The 19,033-nt window shown below is 40.2% G+C and overlaps 1 protein-coding gene and 9 non-coding genes across 21 annotated transcripts in view; 9 read left to right on the top strand and 1 right to left on the bottom strand.

The window, feature by feature from the left end:
* Positions 1-18,129, bottom strand: part of LOC147307897 (ATP-dependent 6-phosphofructokinase, platelet type-like) — a 40,229-nt gene extending 22,100 nt beyond the window's left edge. For 5 of the 12 annotated variants that reach the window (XM_086272467.1, XM_086272471.1, XM_086272472.1 and 2 more), the window contains exons 1-10: positions 17,905-18,129; positions 12,184-12,257; positions 10,523-10,600; positions 9,763-9,952; positions 9,494-9,659; positions 9,261-9,305; positions 8,661-8,769; positions 6,951-7,046; positions 5,279-5,371; positions 5,044-5,169 (exon numbers count right to left, since the gene is read on the bottom strand). In XM_086272467.1, coding sequence (XP_086128593.1) covers positions 5,044-5,169; positions 5,279-5,371; positions 6,951-7,046; positions 8,661-8,769; positions 9,261-9,305; positions 9,494-9,659; positions 9,763-9,952; positions 10,523-10,600; positions 12,184-12,257; positions 17,905-18,013 — 1,086 coding nt within the window. In that variant the 5' untranslated portion in view covers positions 18,014-18,129. Of the gene's footprint in view, positions 1-5,043; positions 5,170-5,278; positions 5,372-5,937; positions 6,034-6,950; positions 7,047-8,660; positions 8,770-9,260; positions 9,306-9,493; positions 9,660-9,762; positions 9,953-10,522; positions 10,601-12,183; positions 12,258-17,904 lie in introns of all 12 variants that reach the window. The other 7 variants (XM_086272468.1, XM_086272473.1, XM_086272470.1 and 4 more) reach the window with 4 other exon arrangements.
* Positions 251-342, top strand: trnar-ucu (transfer RNA arginine (anticodon UCU)). Its single transcript is given in 2 exon segments — positions 251-287; positions 307-342. It is a non-coding gene; the product is annotated as a tRNA-Arg (tRNA).
* trnar-ucu (transfer RNA arginine (anticodon UCU)) lies at positions 767-858 on the top strand. Its single transcript is given in 2 exon segments — positions 767-803; positions 823-858. It is a non-coding gene; the product is annotated as a tRNA-Arg (tRNA).
* On the top strand, positions 1,283-1,374 carry trnar-ucu (transfer RNA arginine (anticodon UCU)). The gene is given in 2 exon segments: positions 1,283-1,319; positions 1,339-1,374. It is a non-coding gene; the product is annotated as a tRNA-Arg (tRNA).
* On the top strand, positions 1,799-1,890 carry trnar-ucu (transfer RNA arginine (anticodon UCU)). The gene is given in 2 exon segments: positions 1,799-1,835; positions 1,855-1,890. It is a non-coding gene; the product is annotated as a tRNA-Arg (tRNA).
* Positions 2,315-2,406, top strand: trnar-ucu (transfer RNA arginine (anticodon UCU)). The gene is given in 2 exon segments: positions 2,315-2,351; positions 2,371-2,406. It is a non-coding gene; the product is annotated as a tRNA-Arg (tRNA).
* trnar-ucu (transfer RNA arginine (anticodon UCU)) lies at positions 2,831-2,922 on the top strand. The gene is given in 2 exon segments: positions 2,831-2,867; positions 2,887-2,922. It is a non-coding gene; the product is annotated as a tRNA-Arg (tRNA).
* On the top strand, positions 3,347-3,438 carry trnar-ucu (transfer RNA arginine (anticodon UCU)). Its single transcript is given in 2 exon segments — positions 3,347-3,383; positions 3,403-3,438. It is a non-coding gene; the product is annotated as a tRNA-Arg (tRNA).
* trnar-ucu (transfer RNA arginine (anticodon UCU)) lies at positions 3,863-3,954 on the top strand. The gene is given in 2 exon segments: positions 3,863-3,899; positions 3,919-3,954. It is a non-coding gene; the product is annotated as a tRNA-Arg (tRNA).
* trnar-ucu (transfer RNA arginine (anticodon UCU)) lies at positions 4,379-4,470 on the top strand. Its single transcript is given in 2 exon segments — positions 4,379-4,415; positions 4,435-4,470. It is a non-coding gene; the product is annotated as a tRNA-Arg (tRNA).
* Positions 18,130-19,033: the final 904 nt, after the last annotated feature.

Raw genomic sequence — 19,033 nt, 5'->3', positions numbered from 1 at the left:
TAGCATATGGCTGTCATTTAAATACAGTTGAGTTTGCTGTTGATGTAATTTTCTAGGTTTGCGTTCCACCAGAATCACTAACTCAAGAGGGTTTTTATTTCCCTTGAATTCTTTGCAAAGCAGAGAAGATTCAGGTTGCACACAAATGCGTATCTGAACAGTAGGTACTCAGAATGGGGTTTCTAGGGATGTTCACATCACCTAAGTGAATTCTACGCCACATTCTGGGTCATCAAGTGCAGAATTTGTGGGCTCTGTGGCGCAATGGATAGCGCGTTGGACTTCTAGTGGATCTTTTCAGATGCAATTCAAAGGTTGTGGGCTCAAATCCCACCAGAGTCACTAATTTAAAGGAGATAACTTTATTGAAGGTTCCTGCTACACAAAAATCTTAGTTTCTGACCAGCTCGATTGTAGTCATCTAAACAAAGTTCTTTGGTCAACTGAAAATCTGTTACTACCACCAGGAAATGAAAGCCTCAAGTTTACAAAGCACAGAATCCACACTACTTGTAGTAGCATATGGCTCTCCCTTAAATACAGTTGAGTTTGCTGTTGACGTAATTTTCTAGGTTTGTGTTCCACCAGAATCACTAACTCAAGAGGGTTTTTATTTCCCTTGAATTCTTTGCAAAGAAGAGAAGATTCAGGTTGCACACAAATGCGCATCTGAACAGTAGGTACTCAGAATGGGGTTTCTAGGGACATTCACATCACCTACGTGAATTCTACGCCACATTCTTGGTCATCAAGTCCAGAATTTGATGGCTCTGTGGCGCAATGGATAGCGCATTGGACTTCTAGTGGATCCTTTCAGATGCAATTCAAAGGTTGTGGGTTCGAGTCCCACCAGAGTCGCTAATTTAAAGGGGAGAACTTTATTGAAGGTTCCTGCTACACAAAAAATTTAGTTTCTGACCATCTCGATTGTAGTCATCTAAACAAAGTGCTTTGGTCAACTGAAAATGTGTTACTACCACCAGGAAATGAAAGCTTCAAGTTTACAAAGCACAGAATCCACACTACTTGTAGTAGCATATGGCTGTCATTTAAATACAGTTGAGTTTGCTGTTGATGAAATTTTCTAGGTTTGCGTTCCACCAGAATCACTAACTCAAGAGGGTTTTTATTTCCCTTGAATTCTTTGCAAGGCAGAGAAGATTCAGGTTGCACACAAATGCGCATCTGAACAGTAGGTACTCAGAATGGGGTTTCTAGGGATGTTCACATCACCTAAGTGAATTCTACGCCACATTCTGGGTCATCAAGTCCAGAATTTGTGGGCTCTGTGGCGCAATGGATAGCGCGTTGGACTTCTAGTGGATCCTTTCAGATGCAATTCAAAGGTTGTGGGTTCGAGTCCCACCAGAGTCGTTAATTTAAAGGGGAGAACTTTATTGAAGGTTCCTGCTACACAAAAATCTTAGTTTCTGACCATCTCGATTGTAGTCATCTAAACAAAGTCCTTTGGTCAACTGAAAATGTGTTACTACCACCAGGAAATGAAAGCCTCAAGTTTACAAAGTACAGAATCCACACTACTTGTAGTAGCATATGGCTGTCATTTAAATACAGTTGAGTTTGCTGTTGATGTAATTTTCTAGGTTTGCGTTCCACCAGAATCACTAACTCAAGAGGGTTTTTATTTCCCTTGAATTCTTTGCAAAGCAGAGAAGATTCAGGTTGCACACAAATGCGTATCTGAACAGTAGGTACTCAGAATGGGGTTTCTAGGGACGTTCAAATCACCTAAGTGAATTCTACGCCACATTCTGGGTCATCAAGGCTAGAATTTGTAGGCTCTGTGGCGCAATGGATAGCGCGTTGGACTTCTAGTGGATCCTTTCAGATGCAATTCAAAGGATGTGGGTTCAAGTCCCACCAGAGTCGCTAATTTAAAGGGGAGAACTTTATTGAAGGTTCCTGCTGCACAAAAATCTTAGTTTTTGACCATCTCGATTGTAGTCATCTAAACAAAGTTCTTTGGTCAACTGAAAATGTGTTACTACCACCAGGAAATGAAAGCCTCAAGTTTACAAAGCACAGAATCCACACTACTTGTAGTAGCATATGGCTCTCCCTTAAATACAGTTGAGTTTGCTGTTGACGTAATTTTCTAGGTTTGTGTTCCACCAGAATCACTAACTCAAGAGGGTTTTTATTTCCCTTGAATTCTTTGCAAAGAAGAGAAGATTCAGGTTGCACACAAATGCGCATCTGAACAGTAGGTACTCAGAATGGGGTTTCTAGGGACATTCACATCACCTACGTGAATTCTACGCCACATTCTTGGTCATCAAGTCCAGAATTTGATGGCTCTGTGGCGCAATGGATAGCGCATTGGACTTCTAGTGGATCCTTTCAGATGCAATTCAAAGGTTGTGGGTTCGAGTCCCACCAGAGTCGCTAATTTAAAGGGGAGAACTTTATTGAAGGTTCCTGCTACACAAAAAATTTAGTTTCTGACCATCTCGATTGTAGTCATCTAAACAAAGTGCTTTGGTCAACTGAAAATGTGTTACTACCACCAGGAAATGAAAGCTTCAAGTTTACAAAGCACAGAATCCACACTACTTGTAGTAGCATATGGCTGTCATTTAAATACAGTTGAGTTTGCTGTTGATGAAATTTTCTAGGTTTGCGTTCCACCAGAATCACTAACTCAAGAGGGTTTTTATTTCCCTTGAATTCTTTGCAAGGCAGAGAAGATTCAGGTTGCACACAAATGCGCATCTGAACAGTAGGTACTCAGAATGGGGTTTCTAGGGACGTTCACATCACCTACGTGAATTCTACGCCACATTCTGGGTCATCAAGGATAGAATTTGTGGGCTCTGTGGCGCAATGGATAGCGCGTTGGACTTCTAGTGGATCCTTTCAGATGCAATTCAAAGGATGTGGGTTCAAGTCCCACCAGAGTCGCTAATTTAAAGGGGAGAACTTTATTGAAGGTTCCTGCTGCACAAAAATCTTAGTTTTTGACCATCTCGATTGTAGTCATCTAAACAAAGTTCTTTGGTCAACTGAAAATGTGTTACTACCACCAGGAAATGAAAGCCTCAAGTTTACAAAGCACAGAATCCACACTACTTGTAGTAGCATATGGCTCTCCCTTAAATACAGTTGAGTTTGCTGTTCATGTAATTTTCTAGGTTTGCGTTCCACCAGAATCACTAACTCAAGAGGGTTTTTATTTCCCTTGAATTCTTTGCAAAGCAGAGAAGATTCAGGTTGCACACAAATGCGCATCTGAACAGTAGGTACTCAGAATGGGGTTTCTAGGGATGTTCACATCACCTACGTGAATTCTACGCCACATTCTGGGTAATAAAGACCAGACTTAGGAGGCTCTGTGGCGCAATGGATAGCGCGTTGGACTTCTGGTGGATCCTTTCAGATGCAATTCAAAGGGTGTGGGTTCGAGTCCCACCAGAGTCGTTAATTTAAAGGGGAGAACTTTATTGAAGGTTCCTGCTACACAAAAATCTTAGTTTTTGACCATCTCGATTGTAGTCATCTAAACAAAGTGCTTTGGTCAACTGAAAATGTGTTACTACCACCAGGAAATGAAAGCCTCAAGTTTACAAAGCACAGAATCCACACTACTTGTAGTAGCATATGGCTGTCATTTAAATACAGTCGAGTTTGCTGTTGATGTAATTTTCTAGGTTTGCGTTCCCACAGAATCACTAACTCAAGAGGGTTTTTATTTCCCTTGAATTCTTTGCAAAGCAGAGAAGATTCAGGTTGCACACAAATGCGCATCTGAACAGTAGGTACTCAGAATGGGGTTTCTAGGGACAGTCACATCACCTACGTGAATTCTACGCCACATTCTGGGTCATCAAGTCCAGAATTTGAAGGCTCTGTGGCGCAATGGATAGCGCGTTGGACTTCTAGTGGATCCTTTCAGATGCAATTCAAAGGTTGTGGGTTCAAGTCCCACCAGAGTCGCTAATTTAAATGGGAGAACTTTATTGAAGGTTCCTGCTACACAAAAATCTTAGGGTCTGACCATCTCGATTGTAGTCATCTAAACAAAGTGCTTTGGTCAACTGAAAATCTGTTACTACCACCAGGAAATGAAAGCCTCAAGTTTACAAAGCACAGAATCCACACTACTTGTAGTAGCATATGGCTGTCATTTAAATACAGTTGAGTTTGCTGTTGATGTAATTTTCAAGGTTTGCGTTCCACCAGAATCACTAACTCAAGAGGGTTTTTATTTCCCTTGAATTCTTTGCAAAGAAGAGAAGATTCAGGTTGCACACAAATGCGCATCTGAACAGTAGGTACTCAGAATGGGGTTTCTAGGGACGTTCACATCACCAACGTGAATTCTACGCCACATTCTGGGTCATCAAGTGCAGAATTTGTAGGCTCTGTGGCGCAATGGATAGCGCGTTGGACTTCTAGTGGATCCTTTCAGATGCAATTCAAAGGTTGTGGGTTCGAGTCCCACCAGAGTCACTAATTTAAAGGGGAGAACTTTATTGAAGGTTCCTGCTACAAAAAAATCTTAGTTTCTGACCAGCTCGATTGCAGTCATCTAAACAAAGTTCTTTGGTCAACTGAAAATCTGTTACTACCACCAGGAAAATAAAGCCTCAAGTTTACTAAGCACAGAATCCACAGCACAGAACCTTGAACAAGGGGAAAACCTTGTTCAAGGTTCCTGCTACACCAAAATCTCAGTTTTTTTCCAGCATGAATTTAGTCATTCATTGGGCTTTGTATATTGTACTTCTAGTGGTTCCCTTCAGATGCAATTCAAAAATTCAAGTTCCACCAGAGTCGCCTTTACACATAATTCTGTGTGACTCCTGCTACGAAAGAAGATTAGGACAAGTGAAAAGACCAATATAACTTGAGGCTTTTGTTGTATTTTTGTTTTCCAAAATTCATCTCTTTCTAAATTCTAGCCACATCTCTTCAACAAAACAGTTTCCTCTACTGGAAAGATTCTGATTCTGATGATGGACCTTTGACCTTTATTATAAAACCTAACAATCTCATATCTGTCTCTAAAACAAACATACTTACCATCTGAACACACTCCATAAGTGGCAGTCGAACAGCCTGGTTGCCAACCAGAGACACGACGCAGGCCGGGGTGTTTGCAGATGCCTCCAGTAATGCTAGCACTGCCTCCACACCCATGCGGCTTGCCTGCAAAGATTAAAGTTCATTCAGAGGGAAGTAATGAGCACAGAACTTTTTTTTTTTTTTGACTTTCACCAATCCATGATATGAGTCTTATTTATTGATTGCTATTTACCAGGATTCTGTCAAACGCTGAGGGTGTTCCACCTCTCTGCACATGGCCCAAGATAGTAACCCTGGTGTCAAAACCCAGGCGGCGCACTACCAGCTGGTTTTGAATAGTAAACATGAATTATTAGTTGGCATAAAGGGCTTAAAAATATATGCCATTCCAGTTAAATACAATATATCTATAAAAAATATTTAGGATTTCACTTTAAAAAATTCCAAATTTCTGAAGACTGTGATCATATTTCTACTAAATATGTAGTGTCAATGTAATATTATATAAAGCAGGATTATATAGCATCTTAAAAATAAACAAGAACATTCGTAGGAACATGCAATAACAAGAAAAGACATGCCAAAAGAAAAAAATAAGAAGGAGAAATCATGCAAAACATCTCCTGTCATGTAATACACATGCAAAGTGAACAGGCATAAAGCAAAATACAGGGTGCAAAGAGAACCGTACAGCTCATCCATAAATGGTTCATAAATGGATATATGAACATTTGTGTAAAAAAGAACGAAATACAACAGCATACAGGACACGAAATGGTGTGTTCCCATGGTGAAGGAAACCAACATCCAAACCACGAAAGACAGTGGCCCATGCTTCTGAGGGAGAATTTGTGGCTCCGTGTATCGGCCAGGCTTCGTGACCGTACTTACATCCTTGATATAATCGGGGGTTATTGATTTGTTGTGGCGATCTATGGCACCCTCGGCTACAATAATAATGTTCAGCCTTTTCTTATCAGCACGATTCTAGAGGGATATAAACAAGCAAAGGCAGTTTAAAACATGACAGAAAATGTTTTGCATTGCCAAAAGCTGGAACCAGTAACGTAGGATAAGTCTGAGCGCTAATTACTGAGAGACCTTTGCGTTTCCAAAGAGCACCAACAGGTTGCCCTTCATCAGCAGACATTTGCCACAATTTGGGAGAAGCTTCATATGTGAAGTTAACTGGTCATGAAAACCAGTGTGCTGTAGAGATACATCAATAATTTACTTATACTATTGCTGTTAGCCAGCAGGGTTAGTTTAAAGTTGACTGCAGAACCTTCTTTTATTTACAGCTCAGTTTACATGCAGTGTTCACATATTTGGTCCTTTCTCATAAAACATTTCTAAAAGACAATTTTGAATTTGTTGAAAACTTTAAATTTAGGAATTTCTTTTTGTTTGGTAGGCTTTCTCTTTGCTCTTTGCTGTAATTTGGCTGAAATATACATTTAGTGCCATCAACAGTCAATCAGCTGCACTACAGGGTACACTTTATAACACCATATTTCCCTTTTATTTAAAAACTTTTTAAGACATCAGATCATTTTAAACTGTATTTATTCTTTTTAAACTGTATTGCTTTTTGCACTGCAGAGGCTGGTGAGAAACAGTATTTCGTTTCAGGCTGGGTAACACAATATGAAATGACAATAAACTTCTTGAGTTTTGAGTCATTCAATGTCAGTGTCTACTGAGCTAAAGAAACCATGACACCGAAACATGAATGTCTATAATATCACAATGAAACCTTTCCTATGTGTGTGGCATGTGGCAAATGTTTGGATTCAAAACAGAAAGGTTGCTCTGCTGTAGCTTTTCATTTTCATGTTTATATCCACCAGCTGGTCCAGCTTCTGGTTCCCCTCTGTGTCAGTCTGAAACACAGCTCTACTCACATCCTTTACAAAATCAGAGGTAATGTGTTGTCCTTGTCGGTCAGTTGCGCCTTCAGCAACTATGATAATGTTCAACCTGGAACCTCGAGATCGAATCTGGACAATAACAAGAATACTAACCATATGAGACTGACTGGAAAATAAAAAAAACAAAACAATGTTCTTCAGGTCTTCAAATGGTCTGTGATAAACATTAGAATAGTCTTGTGTTTATGTGGTGGCCACATTGGACTGGCAAAGAGTCAAGATGTAATCGAAAGCTTGTGGGGTTGAGGGCCACAAGAGTCAGGCTCTACCATATAACTTTCTTAACTAACTGCTATTACAAAACCCAATTTCCTGAGCTACTATTGTTAATGTATGAACAGACTTGAACTGAAAGCAACAGTGACTCAAGCAGACTCTGTGGTACAATGGATAGCGCATTGGATTTCTAGCTAGATCATGTCAGATGCAATTCAAAGTGTGTGTGTTCAAATCCCACCAGAGCCACTTTATTAAAGTGTGTGGAGAACCTTTGTTATAGACCAAGTGCTGCTACATCTTAGCTACTGGCCAGTGTGATTTTAGTCATCCCAGCACGAAGCATCTTGATCAACTGGGACTGTGTAACCACCAAACTGGTTAGTTATTCAGGTTCACTAAACACAGAATGAACTTTAATGGTAGCCTTTCATGTGTTGCCAGTTGGCAGTTGAGCTCTAATTCAAAGTTTGTAGGTCTTAATCCCATCAGAGGCTGCCATTCAAGGGCCTGTTTTTCTCCAATTCTTCTGCCATTTAGTTTTCAGTCATAACTGCTTTTATGGACTCTAATTTCCAGCTTGAAATTAAATTGAAGTTTACTTATAGGAAGGTTTAAGATTACAATCGAATGATTTGGAGATTCTGGGTTGAGTTTTGCAGGTTTGCTTAATGACCCAACAGCCAGCATTCAGCAGGCTTTGTGGCGCAATGGATAGAGCATTAGACTTCTAATGATTTTCTTCAGATGCAATTCAAAGCTTGTGGGTTCAAGTGCCAACAGAGTCACTTTATTACAGGGGAAAACTATAAAGATTCTCATTATACAAAAAATCTCAAAGGAAACATTAAACTTTCTACTTTAGATGCTTAAAATTAAATCCATGAAAAGGCAGCATGTGAGTCAAGCTGAAACGTGTAAAAATAGAAGCCCTTGTGGCACAACTAATAGTTAAACAGTTCAAATGTGAGTTCGATTTTATAGTGAACGTCGAATTTGAGGGACTCCTGCTTTACTGTGGATATCTGGGGAAGTTTAAAGATGTCTGCTTCCACACACAAGTCACAATTCTGTGGCAAAGACTGGATGAAAACTGGAGAATGGTCCCCTCAGAGCATTGTGAGAAACTGGTAAAATTCTGTGGGTGCTGATGTCCTGACGTACATCAAAGCAAGCACTTCTACACATTATACTAAGTTCTGACAGCTGTAACCTTCCAATATGTCATTTATAAGTTTCTTTATTGTGACAGGGATTACTGTTCTCACTTTTTACACTGTATTTTCAAGAAAATAAAGATTTTTGCTTAATTATTCTAACATATTTTCTGTCATGTAAATCTTTATTAGAAACTTGCTTAGCTAAATTACTTCTGTCCTCCTAGCCAAAGACAGAAAACTATCCACTCTAATTAAAACATAAGCTACTACAGTGAAAACAGTGTGTGTGTATGTGTGTGTTTGTCACCTCGGACAGTTTCTGACACATGTTGTCTTCCCATCCATCTTCAGGAGGCATTTCTGGGATAAAAACCCAGTCTGCTCCACATGCCAGGGCGCTGACCAGGGCCAGATATCTGCACACATACACAATTTATAAAATCATACATTTCAGCTCTCACTAAAGACAGTTCTTTTAGTCTCTTGCTACACTGAAATCTCACTAAAGCCAGAATGCACTCCACTCACTAACCTTATCAGTAGGCCTAAACAGCAGGCTCTGTGGCATAATGGACAGCCCATTGGACTTCCAGTCAACGTGCAATGCAATTCAAAGGTTGTGGGTTCGATTCCGAACAGAGTCGATTTTTCGCCTGTTGTCAATGCTAAATTTTCTGGACCATGGTACATACAATGTATCTGCATAAAATACTACTTTGACATTTTAGCTGGAGTCTGACTCACTTGTCGGTATTTGAACATTCCACATTTATCATTCGACATTTTCAAAGTCTTAAATATGCTTTCTAAAGAATTTGATTACAAGCATATGATTTTGTGGCCACTAAGACTAAGTGGATGTCACGCAATATTATGTATATGTGTGTGTGGAATAAAAGATGCCTACCCGCAGTGTCTCCCCATGACCTCCAGGACAAACGTCCTCTGGTGGCTATAAAAAAACAAACAGAAATAATGTCAAAAACAAACAAAAAAAGAGCATTTATGCTGAAACTCAGTGGGTTGATCTAAATTTGTTCAGTAGAGGGGGAACTCCAACCTTTACCCTACACTGAAGCATGTAAAAAAAAACCACAGTTTATATCTTTTCTATTAAGACCTCTCTCAGAAATTGTTCACCTCTGGGCAGTGGTCATGATGGCGTCCACCACCTCAATGATCCGATGCAGGGCCGAGTCGGTGCCAATGGTCATGTCAGTGCCGCAGAAGTCATTGTCGATGGAGCCAACCATACCGACAATGTGGAGCTCGGAGTTTCTCTGGGTCGCTTCCTCATCGATCAAACCTAAACAAAAAACAAGGAGGGAGAAAGTTTCCCTTTAAACTTGTAAAAGCAGGGAAGCCTGGTGTTAAAGTTAAAAACAAAACCTCCTGTTGTGAGGAGTCACCTTGCTGCAGGAGCTCCTCCAACAGGCTGCTCCATTCTTCCCTGAACAGGTTGGCCCCAGTCAAGCTTCCGTCTCCACCAATCACACACAGGTTGGTGATGTCACGCTGCACAAGGTTGTGTGCAGCTTTCAGGCGGCCCTCATGGGTACGGAAATCTTTGCAGCGGGCACTCCCGATGACAGTTCCACCCTAAAGTAAACGAACATTACAATAACCTGTCATGATTTTCTTCATTTTTTAAATTTTTTAAAGATTCTTTTGGCTTCTTTTTAGGACATTGTGTCCTCTTAGACTGTATTTTTTCCAGTATCGCTGACCTACGAGATCTTTTATCCCCACTGTTCACTCATCAGTGAAAAGGTCTCCTTGAAATGGTAATGGTAAATGGCCTGCATTTGTATAGCGCTTTTCTAGTCCATAGGACCCCAAAGCGCTTTACACTACATTCAGTCATTCACCCATTCACACACACATTCACACACTGGCAATGGCAAGCTACTTCAGTATCATCAAGCTGCAAGCTAAAAGCATTATTGCCTGTGTCCCTTTGAGTAAAAGTCACTCATGTCCACTATGACAACACGTACCAGCATAAGTACTACAAAGGTTTTCTTACCAAACACTTTTAATGATGCTAAAATGTCTACAGTATTTACAACACACAGTATTTTTCTCAAAGCAGACTGAGTTTGTTTCACTGTTTACAGCCCATTAAGAAGAAATGTGCGGTGTGTGTGAGCTGAACACTGATCTGCTCACCACTTGCAGCATGCTGGAGACGCTTTCCCACTTCGCCTCTTTGATGTTGTCTCCACCGTCCACCATCCCCTGGTAACCCTGAGAAGAGCAATCAGTGTGACAGACATTCACCGGATTGTTGATAACTTGGCAAAAGCTGAAAAAAGTTTTATTTTTTAACTGACAAATGAAGGACAGTGCTCGGTATTTTTAAATTGAACCAAAACTCAATAGGAACTTGAAGACAACCCTGTGGGTCAGGTTGAGCTTTTTTAGGGAACTGCTGTGTTGTGTTCAGGGATTAAAACTGCGAGGCAATGGTCCCAAACCAAAATAAAAGCACTGTGGCACTCAGCTGTTATTACTCACAGCCCAGTGGTTATTTGAAGCTGATGGGGACATGACAGTGTGGCAAGTGAAGGATGAAGCCTGCCCTTTGTAATCCAATTATATCTACACTGAGACCAGATCACGTCTGTCTGCCCCCGTCGTTCATGGCATCATGTCGAGTTAAAATTGCACATACTGTACATCCTCAGGCATTCAATATCGATGACTTTGAGAGACTCAGGAAAGAAGGAGTTACTACAGTTACTATCACTATCAAATCATTATTTCCATCGGCAGCACGTTTAAGTTCAAATACTGTTACAGTAGGTGTGATCTGTGATAGAGCCCAAACAGTAGGCGGCACTTGTCAAAGTAAAATTCACATGAATGCCAGAGCTCAAGGTTTTCCAGTAGAAAATTTATGATCCAGTGGTTTTATGTTGGAGCTGGTCAGAGTACATACTGTATCCAAATCCATGCCCTTGCTTCCAGTAGGTTAAAAACACAAAACGAGCCCATAGTGGGTTCAAATTTCCATGTGGACACAGTTTTAAGTGTCAATACACTCCACTTCAATCAAATGTTCACACACAGACACTCCAAGCGTTAGTGTGACAAGTGTGGAGGCCAAAAAGACAAAAACAAGGTCACTACCTGTAAAGGGATTAATGGGGAGATCTTAATGACTGAAAAACAAAGGCTTAACGACCAGAGCCATAAACAATGACTGTAGTCAGTGTGGCTGATTTAAGGTAATCTTTTCAAAATAGCACCTAAACAGCATGAAGTGAGGTGAGAAATGCTTAAATCTGTTGGAACAGAACAGCTTTCACAGAACAGCTTAAGGAGACAAAAATGAAGTGGTGGGCTGCCAACACTGTGCAGTTTTTGATATTTATGTGTACAGAGGTTTTTGCAGCTACACTTGGGTGAATTTGAGTGAACAAAATATAATTTGTTTTGCAACAACAGGCAGTAACAGCACAATGACTTGTCTGTGGCATGTTTGCGTTTCTCTTCATGAAACCTGATTTGACACAATGTGGTGAATTTACACCAAAGATTACATCTATGCAACCCTGTAGATGCGATGCATTTAACCCCAATAGAAAAATAAAACAATGAAATTCAAATTTTCAGTTTTGAGACTTTGCAGCCACCTGAATGACTCCTTAAGGTCAAATTCAGTTACAAAAGCAGAGCAACATGCAGTCTTGAGTCCTGCTGGCTGTATCACAGACAATCACAGCTCGATAAAAAAGACTCGTCAGTTCTAATTTAGTTCACCGTGTGATGTGACAGACACTGCAGACTCTCCTGGGGCTATGTCTAAAGCCTGAGTCATGCCTCACCTCATGGATGAAGTAGACCTTTGCTCCCACATAGATGCCCATCCGCACGGCAGCCCGGACAGCTGCATTCATACCTGGAAATAGAGAAAAAAAGAGTTTGGGGTTGATACAGAAACAAACAGTGTTTCTCACATATCATGTTTGACAGGTTGGGAAATTAACCATGTCCGTCTGCGGTAAACTGCGAGCCTACCCAGGTTCTTTTTCATGCTGACAAATTGGTCTTAAAGATATTTTTGGTGTCAGCTAATGAAGAACCGCCATGTTTATTAAAACTGCAGCGCAGCGACTAGCAGCAGTTTGACCTTTTCAGAGGATGTGGGAGACACAGAAACTGGAGGTAGAAAGTAGTTAATGTCGGTCTTATTCTAAGGTGCTTTTGACATTTAAGAAATTAGATCTGTCAGTGAACTAAATAAACGATGTTTCCATAAATGTGATTGTATAAGCAGCAGCACAAACAGGGCGTGGCAGAAAGCTAGACAGACCAGCAGATAACAGGAGCGGTAAACGCCATCGAAAAAACAGGGAGACAGGGAGAGGAGACTGCAAGTGAGAATCCCTCTGAGGATTTTGTGTCAAAACATAGAAGGGTCTGAAAGAGCACTTAGTGAAATTAGAGACAGAACAAAACATAAACCTTGAGCTAAGTCTGGTGTCACAGTGAAGGTGCAGTTTTACATCACCGAAGACTCCCATAAAAGCACGATGACGAGAAATATCTGATGTGTAAAAACGCTGAGAGAAGGAATAAATTGATGTTACTTTGATTCTGTGTCGCAACCTGCATACAGAATAAGAGCTGTAATAAAACTTTAATGATCCTAACGCTAGGTGTAATAAGAGAACCTGAAAAAAAGAAACAAGCTCTACGTATCAGCCTGGGCTGAAAATAACAAATCCATCTTCCACTGTTTCATCTTTGAATTTTGACTTATCAGTGAACTGATTATTTACCAAATTAAAGGTAAGATAAGCTAAGATAGACTTTATTTGTCTCAGAAATGGGTAATTTACAATTATCTTATCTTATCTTAATAATAAACAGTTTTAAGTTATTCTGAAAAAGACATCCAATCAACAAGACGCTGAATCAGCTGACGCTTGGCTTTTTATGCCATTAACACGTGAAGTGGCTGAATCATTATCGTAATTGCTATTGATTATTTCTTCTTTCCATCAGCTAATCAATCAATCTAATAGGGTCAGTGCATAGCAATTAATAAAGAGCACAGAGAACATAGATGACTGGTAAAAAAAGAAAAGGTCACTTTAAAAATTCAAAATAGGGATAAAGAATTAATTAGCCATTTATGGAAAAGCATTGGAATGACGAGCATGTTAGATCTCAGTGAGCCCAGTTTGGTGAGGCATTGCATGCATCCCAGAATTTAGCCCAGCAAGCACAAGCTAGCACGCTCTGCCAACTTAACCACCTCGCCAAATTTCTTCCCACACCACATGGAGTAAACAACCCATCCCTTTTACTGGCCCTTGTCTGCAGAATGCGTATGGGATGGGTCTACTCCTTGGATGACTATGTCACGATTTTGGCATTACTACAAGAGCTCAATTCACTAAGCTTGGCAGAGCCAACGGGGCCATGGCAAAGGGCCAGAGCGAAACAACAAAGGCTTAGCTGGGGGAAACAAAGTTGAACATGAACTCTTCTGGAAAGGCATTGCAATCAGTCAAATGTGTGCAATCATACATTTTTTGCAGATAACTATAAACAAAGTTTTCTGTTTACCTTGCAATGATTGCAACAGACAGAAATAATGGTTTAAGTGGCAGCCACTGCATGGGCAATCAGCTTTAGATAGAGAAGCACTGATGAACAGGCTGACATCAGCCTTGTTGACTGATATCAGGCTATTAGCAAATAAGATAACAGTGTCAGTGTCAGTGGCTAATATCGATCTCTCAAGTCACATCATTTTGTGTTTGATGAATGTTCAAATATAATTTGGTAAACAAAGCAAACTAATAAAATAAACGTATTAATAATGTATAAAAATACTGTATCTCAAAACTATCATATGCAGGAAGACTTTAACTGATCAAGCACACACATCCATACATATGCAATAATACAATATGCAATAATACTAAGTGCAATAATCCTTTCTGTCATCGTTGTATTTTTACTCAGTTGTATATAGTATTTGTATTTGTATTCTATTTTTATCTTATTGTATATTTATTTTATTTTATTCTACTGTATATAGTATTTTATTTTATTCTATTCTGTACAGTTGTGTACTGTATTTATTCTTATTGTATTCTAATTTTTGCCTCATAACTTTTGCACTGTCCACTTCCTGCTGTGACAAAACAAATTTCCCACGTGTGGGACTAATAAAGGTTATCTTATCTTATCTTATCTTATCTTATCTTATCTTATCTTATCTTATCTTATCTTAATTCAGACAAGGACTGTTTGTATTAATGAGGGGTTTTCAAGGGTTTCTTATGATCCAAATATTCATAAACTCACTTTTCTGTCAGTGGATGACTCAATAAATCAATAGCTGCCTGCAATTTTCTGATAAGAGACTAAAAATATCTCTTTTCTAATCTTTGTTTTTGTTTTCCTCACTTCTCTTATTTATGATCATTAACTACCTCTTTTATGTAAAATAATTAATTATCTTGCCCTTTACCAAAACTACTCCTGCTGACCTAGAGGAAGTAGCAACAGCATTATAAGGCAGGTGACATCTAAGACAAATGCACTACGGGGTGGGGGTTGGGTGGGGGAGTCACCGTGCTGTCAGCACTCGTTAGCAAACACTGAACAGGCTGAAACCACATCCAGGCCTCCATACTGTGTTTCTTTTTGTGTTGGAGCTAGTGTTGCTAATAGACCTGCAAAGTGCTGATTGGTCAGAGGGGACCTGGCAAATGAGTAAAATTGAGCTGAATTGTGTGATACTATAATTGAGTTTTACAAAATTAGAAAGAAAAAAATAATAAGGATTTCACAGACAGATAAGAGCGATCAGCGACCGTGAGTACATCTCATTTATCATCTCATGTATGTGTGTGTGAGTGTGTGTGTCGTGTCCCAGCTGAGCTCTTGGATTAAATCACAAATCATGAAATGCTGTTAGTATTTCCTCCCAGACTGCTGCAATGACTAAACATCTCCAGCTCAGTCTGGGCATGTATTCTCCGCAGCGGTCGGGAAATCTGCCTTGGCAAAAATTTGTCATTGCACATGAAGCACCGATGTTCCTGTGAGTTCAGAAAACTGTAAAGTTTGCTAAATGAAAGTCTGAAAAATAGCCTGAAATATTTCACAAAACTACCGATTGTTTCTGCTTTTAAGAAAGAGGGAATTTTTATTAAGTAACACTAAAAGAGGCCTATCAGCCATATTTCTAGCTCTGTGTTTTTTTTTCTTAGTCTCTATTAGAAACGCTTTGCTTCAATTACAGTTTACATATTCTTTATATGGCTTAATCTGAACCTTGGTGAAGATCCTCAGTTCATCCACTGTCTGAAACACAGAAGGTTTGACTGGAAATAAGGAAAAGCATAAAGATCCTCTTTAATGATTCTTAAAACGTTAGCATTACACTGTCTTACATTATAACAGTACCATGCAGTTACAGTTCATTTCTTTGGTTTGTATTTGTTTTGTATTTTTTAATTTTTAATGTCTGGGTAGTAAAAATATACACATTCAGAAGAAATGTTAAATGGAACCAGTGCTCATAGACATCAGAAACTTTGTCCACATGTGATTATTATATCACAACAAACCTAATTATTCTTGGTGACAATGGCAAGCGGGGAAAAAACCTCCTTAAAGACACTCGAGGCTGTTAAAGGCTTCCACTGCAGAGAGATTCTCCAGGAAAGGCATTCAAAAGCTAGTCCTGCTATCGTTTGACCCTGGTGAGTGGGACTGTGTGCGCATCATTTTCACGCCCCGGGAACAATGTCCAAATGTAGTTATAATTAAATCTCAGCTGCTGCCAGGAGTATGCGCTCCTACACATAGTTCCTACAGAGGCTGGCTCTATTACATTCTACACAGGTGCTCATGTGCTGCCTTCTGCTGCAGAGACAACAGAGAAACGAAATATTCATCCACTCATAGAGGAGCCTATAGGCACCGTGTGTTATGTAACAGCCTGGCTCAAAGGCAACAATGGCTCTGCTGCTGCACTGCACGCATAGAGCCGATACTACACTCCAATATCGATATATAGAAGTCCAATAAATACACTCTAGTGCTGTTTCTGGAACATCACATGAATGAATGGTGACGCTATTAGACACATAAAAATACCAAAATCACTGTTTCACCTTTTTTTAAAAAAAAATGTTCCACTTATATTAGGCTGTCGTCATAGAACCTAATTTTACGGATAAAATGACATCCACACACAGTAACTTATTTACGTTTCCTTTGCACATTGCACATCACAGCACACCAGCTCGCCCTCACGTAGGCGACTCAACCCTTCGTGACTTCCGGATGACTACAGTGACTCAAGGACAAAGGAAGTCACTGCAGGTCTCTTTCAAAATTAAGGCCCTGCTGCGGAAAGGGGAGGGGAAACCCTTTACTGTGAAAGGTTACGCCGGAAGACGAGTAATTTAGTCTGGCTTCTTCACGGTGGTCCTCCTCACGACTCATCTTCAGTGACACAATACGTGTATTTCTGCTGAAACATGACCCTTTTTTTAAATGAGGGGAAGTTGCAAAAATCATAGTTAATATAAAGAAATAAGATGACATTTAATGGCGTTGTCAACTTTTGCCTGAACCGATAAATTATAGGGATTTTAATGATAACAATAATAAGAATAAGAACAAGAATAAGAATTTCCATCACGAGCTGTGGACTTCATGCTTTTCCACCAAAAGCAGTGGCGAAACCTGACTGAGTGCACACCACAGTGTATAGCACTGTCAGCTTTGGGCTGCTGTTTACATCATACGTGTGCCATTGGACGCGCACAGGGACGCAGGACACAGGCAATCAATACAGGAACACAGTCCATATAGATTCTGCAGTGGTGCAGAATGCATGATAAGGAGAGCGACTCCCCACGTAAGAGGATTCAATTATTTAATTACCGCGAACACTTGTTGATTTCGTTGCAGCTTTCCAAACTGGCCCCCTCATCCCTGCTGCATATCTTTTTCCAGCAGGTCGTGATTACTACTACTATTTCATACCTCCTCAAGCGGTTATAAATAGTCTACTGCAGCATCCATGGAAAAATGTGTAAGACAAGGGTTTCAGAGCAGCTGTTGCGTAATAGTCGCTGTGATTTGCTTAATACCTTGTAAATAATGGGTATCAAGAAAAAATAAATATATACAAGGCAAATAAAATGCATTATTTATTTTTTCATGTAATTATGCACCTTGATTGACCACCACGCTTTTTGACAAGCTTGGAGGGGATACATCCATTGTCGGACAGGCCTCTAGCTAACATATTTCTCCAAATCTCCACAAAGAGGTAGGGAGTAAAATTAACCCTACAACCAGACTAGGGGAAGAACCGCTTATACTTAAAGTAGCCTAACTCTGGCAGTGCTTGCCACTACCACGTCAGCCTCAGTAAACACGTCTGATAGCATATTTTAAGAGAGGAGTTTATTCTCCTGGTGCTTTCTCGGCAGCACTTTTACGCGAAATTATCTATTTTCATTAGGGCAGGAGCGCCGTCCGATAATGGAACCTCACTAAGTTACCTTGGGCATCTCCGCCGCTGGTCAACACTGCGATGGATTTACCAGCGCCGGATAGATTCTCAAAGAATTTCCGGGTGTCCTGTCGCTTTGGTGCCGATGCGCCAGCCATCTCTGTCTCCTTGGCCCCCGTCACCTGTTAAATAAAAATGTTAGATTTACTCTTCTACAAGCAGCGACCAGTAATACTGTCAATAACCGTGACAGGGGAACTACTGGAGGACTGCAGTGGTTACCGCCCTCTTTCTCATCATACACACCCCCTCTGCAGAGGTCCTACATTTAGTGAGGTGAGTCACTGCATGGCGGTTTCGGTAGCGCAGTGGGGTCAAGTGTCAAGTTCTGGGGTCAAAACGAGGCCATTTGGCCTTTCAAAGAGCGAAACTGCCCTGAAGCCATTAATTGCTCAGCCCTTTCACTGAAATCCATCCAGCCTTCCTGTGTGGTGATGAGTCACAGTGAAAATGCGCAGGAAGTTAAGTTTTTCTACATCTAAATCATTATGACAAATTATTACTTTGTTACAGAAATTTGAAGGTTTTGTGCCTTTCGCTGATCTGCAGTTTATATAATGTTTACAGCTTGTACCTAAAAGAGTGGCCAGTGAGTCTGTCTTTATGATTCTCCTAATTCTTCATGCATGGAAGATGCTAAAAAAGATGCTGGACACAATCCTTTTGGTTCAAATTGACACGATAGCATCACACAGTTACTGCTGATTTATAGACACCCAAACAATGCTTATCTCTGTTCCAACACATCCCAAAGGCGCTCTATTGAATCTGGTCATGGGTACACTGTGAGTTGGACATGATCACCAACAATATTCTAGTAGGTTGTGTCATTTACACAATGCTCAGTTGATACTAAGGGGCCAAAAGTGTGCCCCCCCCCCAACATATCATTACAACACCACCATTAATACAAGAATACAAGGCAGAAATAATCCATGCTTTCATGTTGTGAAAGTCAAATTGTGCTGTACCAAGCAAAAGCAGAAATCCTGATACATCAGACCAGGGAATGTTTTTTTCCCATTCATCTGTTGTTGGGTTGAGCCCACGTCGGGCTGTTGGAGGCCTTAAAAAGAGTGAAAATTGCCATGAAGCCATTAATTGCTCGACCCTTTCAC

Source organism: Aulonocara sp. 'chitande type north' Nkhata Bay, linkage group LG18, assembly GCF_057382095.1.
Source record: "Aulonocara sp. 'chitande type north' Nkhata Bay isolate Kocher_YH1m ecotype deep benthic linkage group LG18, A_spYH_male_GT1.1, whole genome shotgun sequence".
Classification (NCBI taxonomy): Eukaryota; Metazoa; Chordata; class Actinopteri; order Cichliformes; family Cichlidae; genus Aulonocara; species Aulonocara sp. 'chitande type north' Nkhata Bay.
The sequence above is the reverse complement of the archived record's forward strand: the minus strand, read 5'-3'. Positions and strand labels throughout refer to the sequence as shown.